General features: G+C 47.7%; 2 protein-coding genes across 2 annotated transcripts; one reads left to right on the plus strand and one right to left on the minus strand.

Moving 5' to 3' along the window:
* Positions 1-733: 733 nt before the first annotated feature.
* PtA15_15A284 (uncharacterized protein) lies at positions 734-1,826 on the minus strand (the record flags this gene model as incomplete). Its single annotated transcript, XM_053163474.1, has 3 exons — positions 734-984; positions 1,059-1,715; positions 1,775-1,826. The coding sequence occupies 3 exons, from the start codon at positions 1,824-1,826 to the stop codon at positions 734-736; spliced, it is 960 nt and encodes a 319-aa protein (XP_053027446.1).
* A 117-nt stretch (positions 1,827-1,943) lies between these two features.
* Positions 1,944-4,286, plus strand: PtA15_15A285 (uncharacterized protein; the record flags this gene model as incomplete). Its single annotated transcript, XM_053163475.1, has 8 exons — positions 1,944-2,184; positions 2,312-2,319; positions 2,407-2,511; positions 2,603-2,689; positions 2,759-2,858; positions 2,945-3,912; positions 3,995-4,194; positions 4,262-4,286. The coding sequence occupies 8 exons, from the start codon at positions 1,944-1,946 to the stop codon at positions 4,284-4,286; spliced, it is 1,734 nt and encodes a 577-aa protein (XP_053027447.1).
* Between the last annotated feature and the right edge of the window lie 10,688 nt (positions 4,287-14,974).

Raw genomic sequence — 14,974 nt, forward strand, 5'->3', positions numbered from 1 at the left:
TACTTGGATGACTTGGGGAGGAGATGAAACTCCCAGGCCATCCTAGAAAACTAAGGTTGTTGAAAAAGTTAAGACAAATCAAAATCCAAAGAAGCAAAGCTTCAAGAGGATTTACTAAGAATCTACGCCTGGTGGCGGTTGGACTGATTTTTGGACCTGGAAGACTTCCGGGGGCAATTTTGAAACCCCCTATTGAGGGGGTCAGGGGTTCACCTTTCCTGACAGAAAAATTAGGCATCACATTGCTAATGGTTTGTACTTTTATTTAGGCCGTGTTTGGCAGTGTAATTATTGCACAACTGACATGGGACATTATGGTGCTGGGTTGTCACATGTCACAATTATTATGCTGCAAAACACAGCCTTAATGATTTGTACAATATAACACCTACAGTTATGATGCCTCAAATCAGGATCTGGACCATGGGATCAATTTTGCAAAATTTCTACTTCTCTTGTCCTCTATGCAAAAATTGAAAATAAGAGGGGGTTTCAATTGTTGAGATTCTTCAGTTTGGGCTCAAGACTGCCTTTTAGTGATGTTCAGTTTTAGTTCTGAGAAATGTTGAGAGAGATAAATTTGAAAAAAATAAATGAATTTTTATGCCCTATGGTACAGGCTCTAGCCTTTTGTCTAGCTTGCTCTCTACGCAAGAGTACTAGCTTACATGGGAACAATGGGAGGCAAATGAGTGGGATGGGGAAGTATTTAGGCAGAAAATGTTGGATGGGTTTAATCCAGGGATTCTCCAGGACGCAGGGGAAGTTTAGCGCGAACGATCAGTTCGTCCTTGAGATACCTAGGTTCCAGGCCGATCCTTGGTAAGAGTTCGAAGTAGCTCTTTGGCTTGGTTCGTTTAAGATATTTCAAGATCTTCATGCGCTGCATGACCAGGTCGGACAGGTGTCGTTTAGAGTCTTTGTCTCTTCTGTTTTGCCATGCATGGTCCAAAACCGCATGGATCCTGTAAGTGATCATCGCAGCTGCAAAAAAAAACCCATTATCCGATCATCAGTTTTCATGTACGCAGTCGCGGATGTATATCGATCGGAGTTACCTTGGACTTCCGAGCAACCAGGGTCGAGTTTTTTGGGGTGAAGGGGGTCTTTGGGAGAGAAGGCCTTGAGGATCCTAAGCTTGATAAACTTATCGATCCCCTTCGAGTTCGAGTTCCGCAGGTCCAAAATCCTCATCAGTCGCAGTTTTTTGAGATCCTCTTCATCCTGCTCGTTAGGAATCGAGTCAGAGGAGGCTGAGGAATCGGGTTCGGTGAGCGCAGGGTCGAAGATCGGCCGGTTCTTGATCTTCATGAGTTCCTTCATTTTGGGCAATCCATCAAAGAGGATCGCCTTCTGATGCTCGTTCTCGTCCAGTCCGAAGTTTAAGACGAGGGATTGTTGGTTCAGGTTGTTCTCCTGATCGGTTGTTGAAAGTGCTGGTTTAGAGCGATCTTCGTCCGGCTTTACCGGCCCGATCCGTCCGGCCCAGACGTCCTCTTTCTTGACGATCAGCTTGTTCAACTCGCAGTTTTCCCAGTTCAAGTATGCCTTCGGGATCTGGGTTGAGTAGCCCAGAATTGGGTCCGGCTTCTGTTTCAGTCGCAGACTCTCCCGGAGCGTTGTCTTCGCCTCTTCTGCCTTCAGCCGCTGCCGTTCGATCTCCTTCTTCTGCTTTTTCGTCTTGATCATCTTTACCCCGGTCGTTGAGAAGGATTCTAGTGCAGTGAGGTTCGATCAATGAACGGATGGAAGCATATATGCGAGATGGTCTTACTCTGGATTGATCCCATTCCATTCTTGACTCCGTTCCATATCATTTGAGTCATCGCTGTCGATTAGCATCGATGTCATGCGCTGGACCCAAGTAAGTCCCTCGAGACTTCGGGCCCCCGGGGGTTAGGCCAAAGCGAGTCTCCCGCAGGTTGGATATTATGCATATTCATATGTTGAATGCGCGCGGCACAGCCACTGCGGTGTTTCCCCTAGATATATCCATTCTGAGCTCCAAAAAAACTACCCAAGCTGCCATGTATTCCCGCGAACACACATCCCCTCTTTCCCCCATGGAAGCCATGGACGAATTAAAGAAATACTCGAGGATGGATGGTCTCAGCCTTCAAGAGCTCATGGATTCAACCAAGTATGTAAGCTGTTTCCCTATCTCCTGCCATTCTCAAAGCAACCGTCAGATCAGGTCCGCGCATTCCAAAATTATTTTAATGAGATCTTGCTTCTCTTTCTATGGAAAACAGATTTGGAGGGTTAACATACAACGATTTTCTGCTTTTACCTGGCTATATCGACTTTCCAGCCTCCGAAGTAGAATACTCCACTCTTCTCTTTTTTCTTTACACACAGATCTAGTGATTTTAACGATATCAATTCGACTTTCGGTACTCACTTTAGGTCTCACTCGAGTCAAAAGTCACCCGCAACATTACGTTGAAGACTCCATTCATGAGTTCTCCCATGGATACAGTGACTGAAACCGACATGGCAATCACTATGGCTGCAAGTTACAACTATTAATCAGTCTTGTTTTTCGGACCTTTGAGCTGATCGATATTTGCAATCGTTTAACCTACTTTTTCGTTTGAATCAGCTCTTAGGAGGGATTGGCATTATCCATCACAATATGCCTGCTCATCTACAGGCATCGATGGTCCGTGCTGTAAAAAAATACGAGAACGTAAGCCCGCTATCGTTCGTTCAGATTGTGCTCCTTCCAAAATTGCTGAAAACCCTCCACAAATTTCAGGGATTTATTACCGATCCCTTCTGTCTGACTCCTGAACACACGGTTGAGGATGTTCTGGCCGTCAAGGAAGCATATGGATTCTGTGGGATTCCAGTCACAGGTTTGTCATCCTGCCTATTCGCCTCCTCACGCCACTATCGGGCTTTGCGCAACAATTAAAATTTTGCTATTATCTTTTTGCAATAGATACCGGAAAGCTGGGAGGAATTCTACAGGGGATCGTGACTGCACGTGACATCCAATTCAGATCCTCCAATCAACCCTTATCAGAGGTGATGACGAAATTGTCCGAACTCGTTGTTGGACCGGAAGGTATCAACTTAGAAGAGGCCAATGCGATCTTGCGGGATTGTAAAAAGGGGAAGCTGCCACTAGTTGACTCCGAAGGTCGATTGCGCTCGTTACTTGCAAGAAGCGACTTGCTCAAAAACAAAGATTACCCACTTGCCAGCAAGAAACCCGCAAGCAAGCAACTACTCTGTGGTGCCGCAGTCGGCACACGTGAAACTGATCGAGCACGACTGACAGCATTAGTCCAAGCCGGCCTAGACGTGGTAGTCCTCGACTCATCTCAGGGCAACTCGATCTACCAGATCGAAATGATCAAATGGATCAAGGAAAACCACCCAGGACTGGACGTGATTGCCGGGAATGTGGTAACTCGTGAACAGGCGGCCGCTCTGATTGCCGTTGGGGCCGATGCGCTTAGAGTCGGGATGGGAAGCGGCTCGATCTGCATCACCCAGGAGGTTTGTGCTGTCGGAAGACCACAGGGATCAGCGGTATTCGCCGTAGCAGAATTCGCACGCAGGTTTGGCGTGCCGGTCATCGCGGATGGGGGAATTTCTAACGTTGGACATATCGGAAAGGCGATTGCACTCGGAGCGTCGGCAGTGATGATGGGCGGCTTGCTAGCTGGAACAACAGAAGCACCTGGCGAGTACTTCTACAACGAAGGCCAAAGACTAAAGAAATACCGTGGAATGGGCAGCTTGGATGCCATGGAACATGGAAATGCCGAGAAGAATCCGGTGAAACGTACTGAAAGCCCTTCGCTTCAAACTCGCTTGAAGGCTGGAACCGGTAAATCTTCGGGGGATAACGCTGCAACTTCCCGTTATTTCTCCGAGAGTGGGTCTGTCCGAGTCGCCCAGGTAAATCTGATTATTGCATGGAAGCGACAATAGGAGTCTAAGACAATCTTGACGGAATGTGCCTATTTTTCTCTCGCTCTAGGGTGTTACGGGCGCCGTAGTAGACAAAGGCTCACTCAAGAAGTTTGTACCTTATCTCTACACTGGACTCCAGCATTCACTTCAGGACGTTGGCGCTCGATCGATCGCTCAACTTCGTGAACGAGCCGACGCATCCCAAGTGAGGTTTGAACTCAGGACAACAAGTGCTCAAGTGGAGGGGGGCGTGCATGGACTACATTCGTAAGTCAATTCACTTTGTTTTCCTTCCTCGCGTCTTTTTTGTTGACCTGCCTGGTTACACCTCTAGATACGAGAAACGTCTATTCTCTTGAGTTCCGTAATGCCTGATTCAATTCAAGTCACTCCCAACCTAATCTGACATACTTTCCCGTGCGGCATTGGTTCGTGTTGGTTTGATATTGAAATGTCACACTTCGTGTTTCCGGCAAATTTCCTATATATCATGTCCTCTTGTCGTTCACAAGATTGATCAGTGTCTGACTGCCCTCTTGATTAAAATCACAAACAAAGGCATCAATGCTTCGGACTTTTTTTTCTTTGTATCTAAAGAAAATCTCAACACCACATACTTCCATGTCTTCTAATACATCTTGCGGGGCCAATCTCTTAGCAAATCTATGTTTCCAACCCGCCATCCATTTATACGGACTGTTCAAGTACGCTCTCAATTGTGGAAGTATGTCCGCCACGTGATTCAATCTCCTGGCTGATTTTATTGAAAGGGAAAATTCGTGAATTGATTGATCCGCTCTTTCAATTCTATGTCTGGTAATGGGACCATTTTGTATCTTCCGCTCCATATGAAGCCAATAATTTTCTGTTCATTAGAGAATTTGGATAACTTTTCTCGTTATGTACAGTCACTGGACAGATACATTGGTACCCCCAAAAGCTCATTCTAGAAGGCCAACCCACAAACTTGAAGTCATGAACATCACAAAATTTACAAAATTGCTTGCATTAACTGTCAATTCTTGGAAAATCTTCAATACCATTCCAAAAAAATAAAGAACAATCAGAATCAATAGATTGACATGTGAAATGAATGATAATAAATGAAAAAAATGAAGTCCAAAATCCATTCTGAAATTTTGTGGGCAGTGAAAACACATCAAAAAGTACAAAACTGCACTACAGCCAACAAAAAACCACTGTTTGATGTGTTTTCACTCCCCAACAGAAGGTTAGTGTTGGTGTTTTGCATGACAGTGGGTGCACACCACGGAGTTCCCCCAACCGCGGTTTGACGTTGGACGCAATGTGGAGACAACTCCCGCAACCCCACCCGGAAGTTTTGGTGTCACCCGGAGCGGGAGTGATTGCCACCCGCGGTTGGTGCAGCCTCCCACGTGATTCCCATGTGCGGGGCCCGCGGTTGGCAGATTAATCATGTTGGCCCCCCGTGGGCGCCGTGGTTGGGGTCTGGTGAGCGGTTCACAAAAACATGACTTGCCACTGGGGTCAAACCTGGCACGTCACTGCACTTCAAGGAGTGAGCAATTACAACCCGCTGTGCTACCATGAGGGAGGAAGACTAGGCTTGCTGACTGGCACCGCCAGCAAATGGGTGACATAATCTGGATTTTGTCGCGCTGACATAATCCAGATTCCAAATCAAACTTGTGCCCGTTGTGGATTTTGTCACCTGCCATTCTCAGTGGCAGGTGCAAGTGGAATGCATGACCCCCTCAATGGCACCGGTCATCAAGGGGAAATACACACCTCCCTTGATGGCCCGTCTGTACCGGCCATCAAGAGGAAAACACAACACTCTCTTGTTGGCCGGTCAGTACCGGCCAGCAAGAGTAAAGTACTATTTTCACTCTTGATGGCCGCTACTGACTGGCCATCAAAATGTGATACACACACCCCTTGGTGGCCTGTCAGTACACTGGCCATTGAGAGGAAAACACTAAGCTCTTGATGGCCCGTACTGGTTGGCTATTGAGAGCAAAGCTCTTTTGTTGATGTGTATACACATCACCCTTGATGGCCCATCACTGCCGGCCATTGAGAGGAGCATGATACACTCTTGATGGCCTGAAATGATTGGCCATCAAGAGGACATGTACACCTTGTACATTGACCCAACTGGTCATCAAGAGCAAAGCGCTGGACTCTTGATGGCTAGTCAGCGCAGGCCATTGAGAGTGTGTTAGGATTTCATCTCAACAGGAGGAGGCGATGAAGGGGGGGACTGTTCTTGGGTGAAAGAGAACAGGAACAAGGAGCTGCAAAAGGTGGCTCTGGATGAAAATTGCTCAGACTCGATACTTTTTATTTCATGTCCGAGGAGCGGACTTTAGCCAAACAACTAGAGAGCCCCCCAGCAAGATCCAAAGGGGGGGCCTAACAACAATAACAGGGGACAGGCCAGGTGACAGGGAACAGGAGACAAGTCATGGCCACTCGGCCAAACAAATCAGGACAGGTGACAGGAACAGGGGACAGGGGACAGGAACAGGGGACAGGGGACAGGGGACAGGAACAGGGTTTTGTCCAGCTAAGCTGGACAAGTGACTACAGGACAAGACAGGAGACAGGGCCACTTGGCCATACAGGAGACAGGGCCACTTGGCCATACAGGAGACGGGGCCACGTGGCCAGAGAGGAAGGGAAGAGAATTGTGAGCGGAGAAACTGGAAACCTGACAGAGTGTAGTATATTCCTCTCAATGGCCGGTACTGACAGACCATCAAGCAGGGTATGTATGTCCCCTTGATGGCCAATCATTTCAGGCCATTGAGAGTGTATCATGTTCCTCTCAATGGCTGGTACTGACGGGCCATCAAGGGTGATGTGTATACACATCAACAAGAGTGATTTGCTCTCAATATCTGGCCAGTACGGGCCATCAAGAGTTTAGTGTTTTGTCTCAATGGCCAGTGTACTGACAGGCTACCAAGGGGTATGTGTATCACCTTTCAATGGCCGGTCAGTGGCAGCCATTGAGAGTATAAATAGTGCTTTACTCTTGCTGGCCGGTACTGACCGGGCATCAAGAGAGTGTTGTGTGTTCCTCTTGATGGCCGGTACAGACCGGCCATCAAGGGAGGTGTGTATGTCCCCTTGATGACTGGTGCCATTGAGGGGGTTTGTGCATTCCACTTGCACCTGCCACTGAGAATGGCAGGTGACAACACACCCGGGACGCAAGTTTGATTTGGAATCTAGATTACGTCAGCGCAACAAAATCCAGATTACGTCACCTGTTTTCTGGTGGTGTGGGGCATCACACATTTCTATGCTGACCCCTTGGGTTATTGTCCCATAGTCACCATTTTTCCAAATTTTGTCAGACAAAGTCTGCGGATTTGGACCAAGACTCATCCTTTTTTTTTTTTTGTAATTTCTCACTTATGTAGCCTTTTTCCAAACATGGAAAGAGGCTCAGAAAACATGTTTTTTTTTTTGAATAAAAAAAACATTTCTTGGTTGGCCTAATGCGGGCTCAACCAGAGTGCAACGTTGGCACGCTGCTCAGCGCCAGCCATGATTGGCAGCTTGGCCCACCCGCTGAGTGAAGCTGGTTGGGCTTTTGTCATGCCCACCCAGCAAGCTCTCTGCCTTCCCTCTGCTCTATGTCTTGATTTGCTCATTTCACTAGTCTCTTTTCTACTTTCCATCTTCCACAACCTGTATTGGCTAGCCTGGCCCCCGGCGGGGGTTGTGTTATGTTAAAGGGAGGGTCCCCATGCTCTTGAAGACCGCGACGGCTTGACTATAACCAGATTGCCTCTGCCAACGGCCCCTTGTGGGGGGGGGACCCGCTCGGCATGCAAGCTCTCCTGATTTCTAGAAAAACTGGGCACCTTCTACACAAATCAAAAGACTCTTATCCAGAAACTCTATGGTGGGATGGAGCATGGCCCCTCCTCTAGACATGACACTTCTTCCAATGGGTAAGGGCAAAACCACTTCCTGTTTCTCCCCAATCCAGCCTTTTCATTTATTTCCTTGTGGTCACCCTTCCTCTCTCTGTGTTCCAATTGCTCCCAATTTTCTCTCATCTTTTCTCTTCTCTATATCGTTTTCTCAATTCCTCTTTATGCCATCCAGATTGCCAACATCCTCATGACATGTTGTACCGCCAATAGGACAGCAAATCCACAAAACAAGATACATACAGTTGTAATTACTCGGCTCTAGTTGTACAGTGTGATATGTGAAATCAAAAACACTATAAAAAAAAAAAAAAAATGCCCACCCAGCTTTCCCCATGGGCACGCTGATCAGAGCCAGGATGGGTTGGCTGGTTTAGCCACGGCCGACCCATCCGAATGCCCGTGGTGCTGGATGGGTCAGGTCAAGGGGGGCCCAACCAATCGCAACACAATCCCGCGGTCAAACTCTGGGCGGGCAGGTTGGCGACCCAGCCCAACCTTTTGCCGACCGCAACGTTGGGCCATCGTCAACCCAAGCCCAAATTTGAGCGGTGGTGTATGTGAGGGTCTTACGTTGACCCTACGCTGGCAGTCAAGCCAAAAGCCCGCCCAAATATCTGGCCGGAGGCGGGAGGGTCAGCGGCGGCCCAATGCCAAGTTTTGTGCCAAGCCACAGTCAACCGCGCCCCGTGGTGTACTCGTGTTTTGACAACACGCTTCTATGCAGGTTTGGCCGGCTTACCTGGCGGCAGTCTGTTGAAAGAGTCACACCAATCTGTTAGTGACGTGATCTGGTCAACAAGTCTGCTGAGAAGAATCACCCCGGGTCACCTTTCCACCACGCACTTCAACCACCACCAGATATCCTGAGTAGGATATCCAGTAAGAAATCTAGGATACCCTGTATCCCAAAGCACACTCTGTAATAGGAGTGGGCCAAAGCACACTCTGTAATAGGAGTGTGCCAAAGCACACTCTGTAATAGGAGTGTGCCAAAGCACACTCTGTAATAGGAGTGTGCCAAAGCACACTCCGTAATAGGAGTGTGCCAAAGCACACTCTGTAATAGGAGTGTGCCAAAGCACACTCCGTAATAGGAGTGTGCCAAAGCACACTCTGTAATAGGAGTGTGCCAAAGCACACTCTGTAATAGGAGTGTGCCAAAGCACACTCTGTAATAGGAGTGTGCCAAAGCACACTCTGTAATAGGAGTGTGCCAAAGCACACTCTGTAATAGGAGTGTGCCAAAGCACACTCTGTAATAGGAGTGTGCCAAAGCACACTCCGTAATAGGAGTGTGCCAAAGCACACTCTGTAATAGGAGTGTGCCAAAGCACACTCCGTAATAGGAGTGTGCCAAAGCACACTCCGTAATAGGAGTGTGCCAAAGAACACTCCGTAATAGGAGTGTGCCAAAGAACACTCCGTAATAGGAGTGTGCCAAAGCACACTCTGTAATAGGAGTGTGCCAAAGAACACTCCGTAATAGGAGTGTGCCAAAGCACACTCTGTAATAGGAGTGTGCCAAAGCACACTCCGTAATAGGACTGTGCTTTGGGATACAAGGTATCCTCTATTTCTGACTGGATATCCCACTCAGGATATCTTGTGGTGGTTGAAGTGAAGCCCAGTTTGACCCCATAACCAATCCACAATTCTAGGCCAGGGGGAGGCCTCTAGCCTAGCTCACGTATGCGCGGGGGCTAGGCTACAAGACCCGCTTTACAATGTCCTCATGTGCACAGACCTGCACTTCTGGTAACAGAGCATGACTGTGACCCCCAAGCCCCGTAGGGGATTGGGATTTGTTTTCCCCCCTTGAGCCCAACTTCATCAACAAAAGTCTTCACACTACCCATTTCATTATTTTTTCCTTCACTAATCACACAGACAACCTCCTTGGGACTCAAGCAATAAGGCTGTTCCCCAAAAGCGGGGTTTGGCTCATGTCCCAGGGTCCGGGGAATTGGGATGGGCCTTAAAAATGCCCCAAACCCCGGGGCATATAGTGTTATTTTGCGGAAGGAGGATTTCTTTGGGGGTGGTGTCTTTTTTTTTGGATTTTGTGTTTTTTTTTGACATTACAATGGCCATATGTAGTATGTACAGGTTTATTTTAATGAAACAAGTTGATAAGCACAAGCAAGAACCCCAAGGAAACGGGTGTAGGCACTGATAAAAGATGAAAGGATGTTACAAGGGGCCATTGAAAGCCTGGTACCATCCCTTGAGACACAACAGGTGCTTGATGTTCCTTGATTTGAGGGCGGATTGCTGCCAGGAGAAGATTTGTTGGCCTTTGGAGAATACACGCTTGGAAGCCGCGCTTGTTGCCGGGATCAACAGGTATTTACAAGCCATTTTCAACAGGATAGGATAAGTCTTGTTTTGACCGGCCAATAGGCAAGGATCTTAGTGCCTTGCGGTTTGGGATACTCCTTCAAGTAGCAACTGATTTCAGAATTGATCCCCTCAATTGGTGCGGGTTGATGATAAAAGGCAGTTGGAAAGAAGTTGGAGCCTGATCCGGAGGCTGGGCATTGTGTTTGGGTTGCTAGTAGACTTGGCCGTCCCGTCTTTTTGATGCTCCTACTAATTTTCAACTTAGAATGTTATCTTTCAGCGGTGTCGCAGCTATGGGTGATAAGTCCAACACAAATATCTGCAGGATATTCACCACAAGCTCGCTTAGAGAGTAACACTTTGAGAATTAAACCGTGGGGATAGTGAACAAGGCTAGGATTTATATTGGAACTTTTCTTCCAATGGTTGAGTTTGGTTAGATAATCAGGAAGATAAAAGGAAAGTTGTTTTTTTTGATTTTTTTTCTTTTGTCATATTTAGTCAATTTATTATTTATATTTTGATTTTGTTTCTTTATGTTGGAGGTTCAGTGGAGCTATAACGAGAAATTCTATTTGTTGATTGGTTGTGTACGGATTTCAGGGTTTACAGGAAAAGGAAAGGAGTATGTAAGTCTGAGAAGAGCTTGCCGGCTGACTACTATGCTCAATGGTTTGGTATTATTTGTCAAAGGTTACTCGTCTGAATGCCGGCTACTGAGATCTGGGGAATGTGGAGATGTTATTGGCTTGCCAGTTGACTACTGGGGTTAACGGTGTCGGAAGAGAATACTCGTCAAGGCCGGCTACAGGTGTATGATAAAGATTTTCAGAACAATTCAAGTTGCTCTAGCAAGAGTCTCATAACCTGTTGGAGGTAGAGCTCAAGGAATTGATGATTTCATTACATACATATGGAATGACTCTAAATAGTATCTACAAGAGTATGTGACAGGCCACATAGTCGAGGTCACTGTACATGTCATCTACATGTACCAACAAAGCTGAGCTCCTTTTTGCAGGCACATCAGTGGTATTGAGTGGCTGCGACTTGTCGGATGTCCCCCCGGTGGAGGCCTCTTCTTTTGTGGTATACCCCTTTGTCACTTGCGAGTAGGTAACTGAAGTGCTAAGTAGACTGGCAAAGAAGAAGGCCTCAGGGCCTGATTGCATTCCCAATGAAATCCTCTCCATATGCCTGGCAGAGCTGGCTGACACTTTTGCTACCCTTTTCAACAGATGCATACGTGAGGACCGGTTTCCCGCTGCCTGGCGCATCGCCACCACAGTCATTATCAGGAAGTTTGCAAAACCGGATTACACAAACCCAGGGGTGTACCGGCCAATAGCCCTGCTCAAAACAATCAGCAAAGTTTTTGAGTCAACTATTGCTGACCGACTTACTTTCTGGGCAGAATCACAGAACATCATCCCCGACGGACACTCAGGAGGACGCCAAGGTAAAGGGTGTGAAGACGCTCTGCTGGCGCTAACTATGTGGGTAAAGCGGAAATGGAGGGAGGGCAAGACAGTCACGGCTCTGTTCTTAGATGGGAAGTTGGCCTACCCATTGGTCAACCCCTGCCGCCTGGTTCATTCCCTCTGTTGGAAGGGATGCCCCACCTATTTGTGGAAGATCATAGGCCGTTTCCTGGAAGGTCAACGCACAAGACTTCGCCTCGTGGATTACAAATCAGCTGAGTTTGAAGTTGATAAGGGGCTCCCGCAGGGCTCACCCTTATCAGTAATCCTGTACATCATCTACAACTCCGATCTGTTGCTAAGGCAATTTGACTTTGATAGGGATGAGGTGTCTTTAGGCTTCATCAATGATGTTGTTGACCTCTTGGCGGGAAGGACCGTAGAAGATGCCAGGGCGCGATTGAATCAGATAGGGGAGGAGTCGCTCTTGTGGGGCAGGAGCCATGGGGCTATCTTCAATAGCCAGAAGGCACAATTTGTGATCTTCACACATTCAGAAGCGGCTAAGTCCCCTTTCCTCTTTAATGACCAGGAATTGGCCCTGCAGAGGGACATCAAATGTCTGGGCCTTCGGCTTGATGAGAAACTGACGTTCAGGAAGCAACATGCACAGGTTAGGAAAAAAGCCAATGACACTCTAGGCCAGCTCCTTAGGATTGGCAGCTTGGTGAGGGGAATACAGGAGCAGGAGCGCGGGCTTCTGATCTCGGCCGTTCTTGTGCCCAGGGCTCTCTACGGGGCGCAGGTCTGGTTCACCTCCCTGAACAGGCAGCAAGTTTCAAACATGATCTCATAGAACGCTTGGCGGCGCGTTTCGCGTTAGGGGCTCTGAAGTCCACGCCGGTCAAATACCTCAACAAGTATTGGCCCTTCAGATGCATCAAAACAACCGCTATAAACCAGATTACAAACTTTTACCTGACTAAGCTGACTAGGGTGACTCACAGGGCTACGGCAATAGAGCAGCAGATTTGAACTGAACTGTTGTGGATGGCCAGGAATTTCCCTAGCCCGGTCCAGGCCTCCCTAAACCGGGAGGTACTCATGGCTGGCCTCGCGGAGAAAAGGCTCAAGGTGGTGAATTTTGTCAACGTTAGCAGGCCCCCATGGCGAACCAAAAGACATATGGAGCTTGTTGTTGACAGGGCCAGCAAGCAGGAGGCAAAACAATCAGTGGTTTTTTCCCTTGAAACAATAAAACCCGCTTCTGACCTTGTTATCTTCACTGACGGCTCTGCTCACCCAGAGGAAGGGCTAGGAGCAGCGGTGGTCTCAGTAGATGGAAGTCTGTCTGAATTTGCATTCTTAGGTCCGCCAGGCACGGCCTCCAACCTTGAGTATGAATTGGTAGGCATCCGGCTTGGACTGGAGATAGGCAGCACGGCAAAGCTCCCAGTAACCGGGGCCCAAATAGTCATCTTGACGGACAGCCAAGCGGCCATTGACAGGTTGAGGAACCCAAGGGCTCCAAAATCAGGCCAATACATTCTTTCTCAAATCCAGGATACATCTGACTCTATCTCAATCTCAACACAGATTATGGTCCAATGGTGCCCAGGCCACTTCAGGATCAAGGGCAACAAGCTGGCCAACAGAAAAGCGGCTGAGGCCAGAGGAGCTTCCCTCCTCAACAAGTCGATCAGGGGCAGTGTGTCAGCCAAGAAGACCAATTTGCTCCGGAAGGAGAAACTATGGAAAGGGTCCCCGCAAATGACCTTTCCTGTCCAGGCGGCATTCCATCAACTTCGCTCAGGGAACATCCATTTGAATGCTTTCCAATTCAAGTGCATTCAAGCTCCATACCCAATTTGCTTGGAGTGTGGGGTCCCCAAAACAGTGGATCACTACCTTGTCTCTTGTTCCAGGTACCCCGGGGCTAGGGCAGTAGCCAGGACAATCCTCCGCGACAAGAGGATCACCACGGTCATGACCAGAACTCTCCTCCACAACCCCTTGGTCTTCCTGGCCACAAAAATCCTTCATCAGACTCTTGGCCAGACTCCCTCAATTCCAACGGGAAATCAAATTTGGGGATACCCTTTGAGATCCCCCTTCCAGCTCTTTGGACCCAACTTCTCCCCACGGTTTCTTCCCTTTTTCACCCATCTTTTCCCTCCTTTTTCTTTCTTCTCTTCTAAATAAATAAATAGCAAAAAGAAATTCTCAAAAGCAAACTCCCAGAAAGCCCGTGAAAGTTCTCCCATCCATTTTTAATTGTAAGGCTGTGTGGTTCTGCTACGTAGTTAAATTTGTAAGCTAGTTGAATATGCATAGTGCACAATGTTGAGTCAAATCTGCACTTAAAAAAAAATAAAAAAAAAGAAGCGCCTTAACCCGTTCATGGCCTGTTGTTATTTCATTTATTTTCATTGTCTGAGTGCAAGTCACACGTACAACTGGGGGTTTTATGGTAGTTTCACAATCTGAGATGCGGGCAAGACAGGGCCCAATGGATGCAAGAGAGTTGGCAGCTTTGCATCCATGATCCATTTAGCATTCACTGCCGTTTATTTCTAGTACTCTTGTTGAGGATAGTGTAAAAACATACGCCTGTGTTTACTGCGCCGCTGTTGAAGCCATGCGCCTTAAAGGTGTAAATTTTCCATCCTCTAGGGCTAGTAGGGATGTTGAGTCCTCAGCTAGCCCAAGTGTGGGAAAAGATTGAGAGTAGAAAAACCCTTGATTTCCTAGCCATCTGGCGTATCAAAGGGTTAGTACTCAATCAGACTAGAAAAGATATTTTTGTTGATTGTAGAATTTTTCAAGAGAGAGTTTGAGGGCAAAAACCCTGCCTGCCCTCAAAATGGGGTGGGTGGGTGGTTAAAAAAAATTGAGTTTGAAACCTTTTTCCCCTAGATACGTTGTTGTGAAAAAAGGGTCTAAAACGAAATATGTAGCTAGGATGGACGGTCGGGGAGCGGTGAGCGAGGGGAAGAGGTCTCTGAGGAGGATACTCTTTATCGACTCAAGACTATCTTCTTGACCAACGCTCAGGCCTGTCTATTCTATTCCGGGCGGATCATTGGTCTACGAAACACGCCTGTCCAATCCTGCGCATGGACTTTGGCCGTTCCTTGCTCGCGTGCCATCAATCTGAGATGTGTGCGAGACAGGGCCCGATGGGCGTGAGAGTGGGGAGCCCAATCCGAGAATCCGACCAGATATTCCGGGTACTTACCAGATATCACGTGACCGCTACCGGATCTTCCGCGCGTGAAATCCAACCATGTTTGAAGTGACATCTCAAATTACAACGTTTTCCATTCCCAGAAATTTGATCAGGGCTTCGTC

Source organism: Puccinia triticina, chromosome 15A (genome assembly GCF_026914185.1).
Source record: "Puccinia triticina chromosome 15A, complete sequence".
Lineage (NCBI taxonomy): Eukaryota > Fungi > Basidiomycota > Pucciniomycetes > Pucciniales > Pucciniaceae > Puccinia > Puccinia triticina.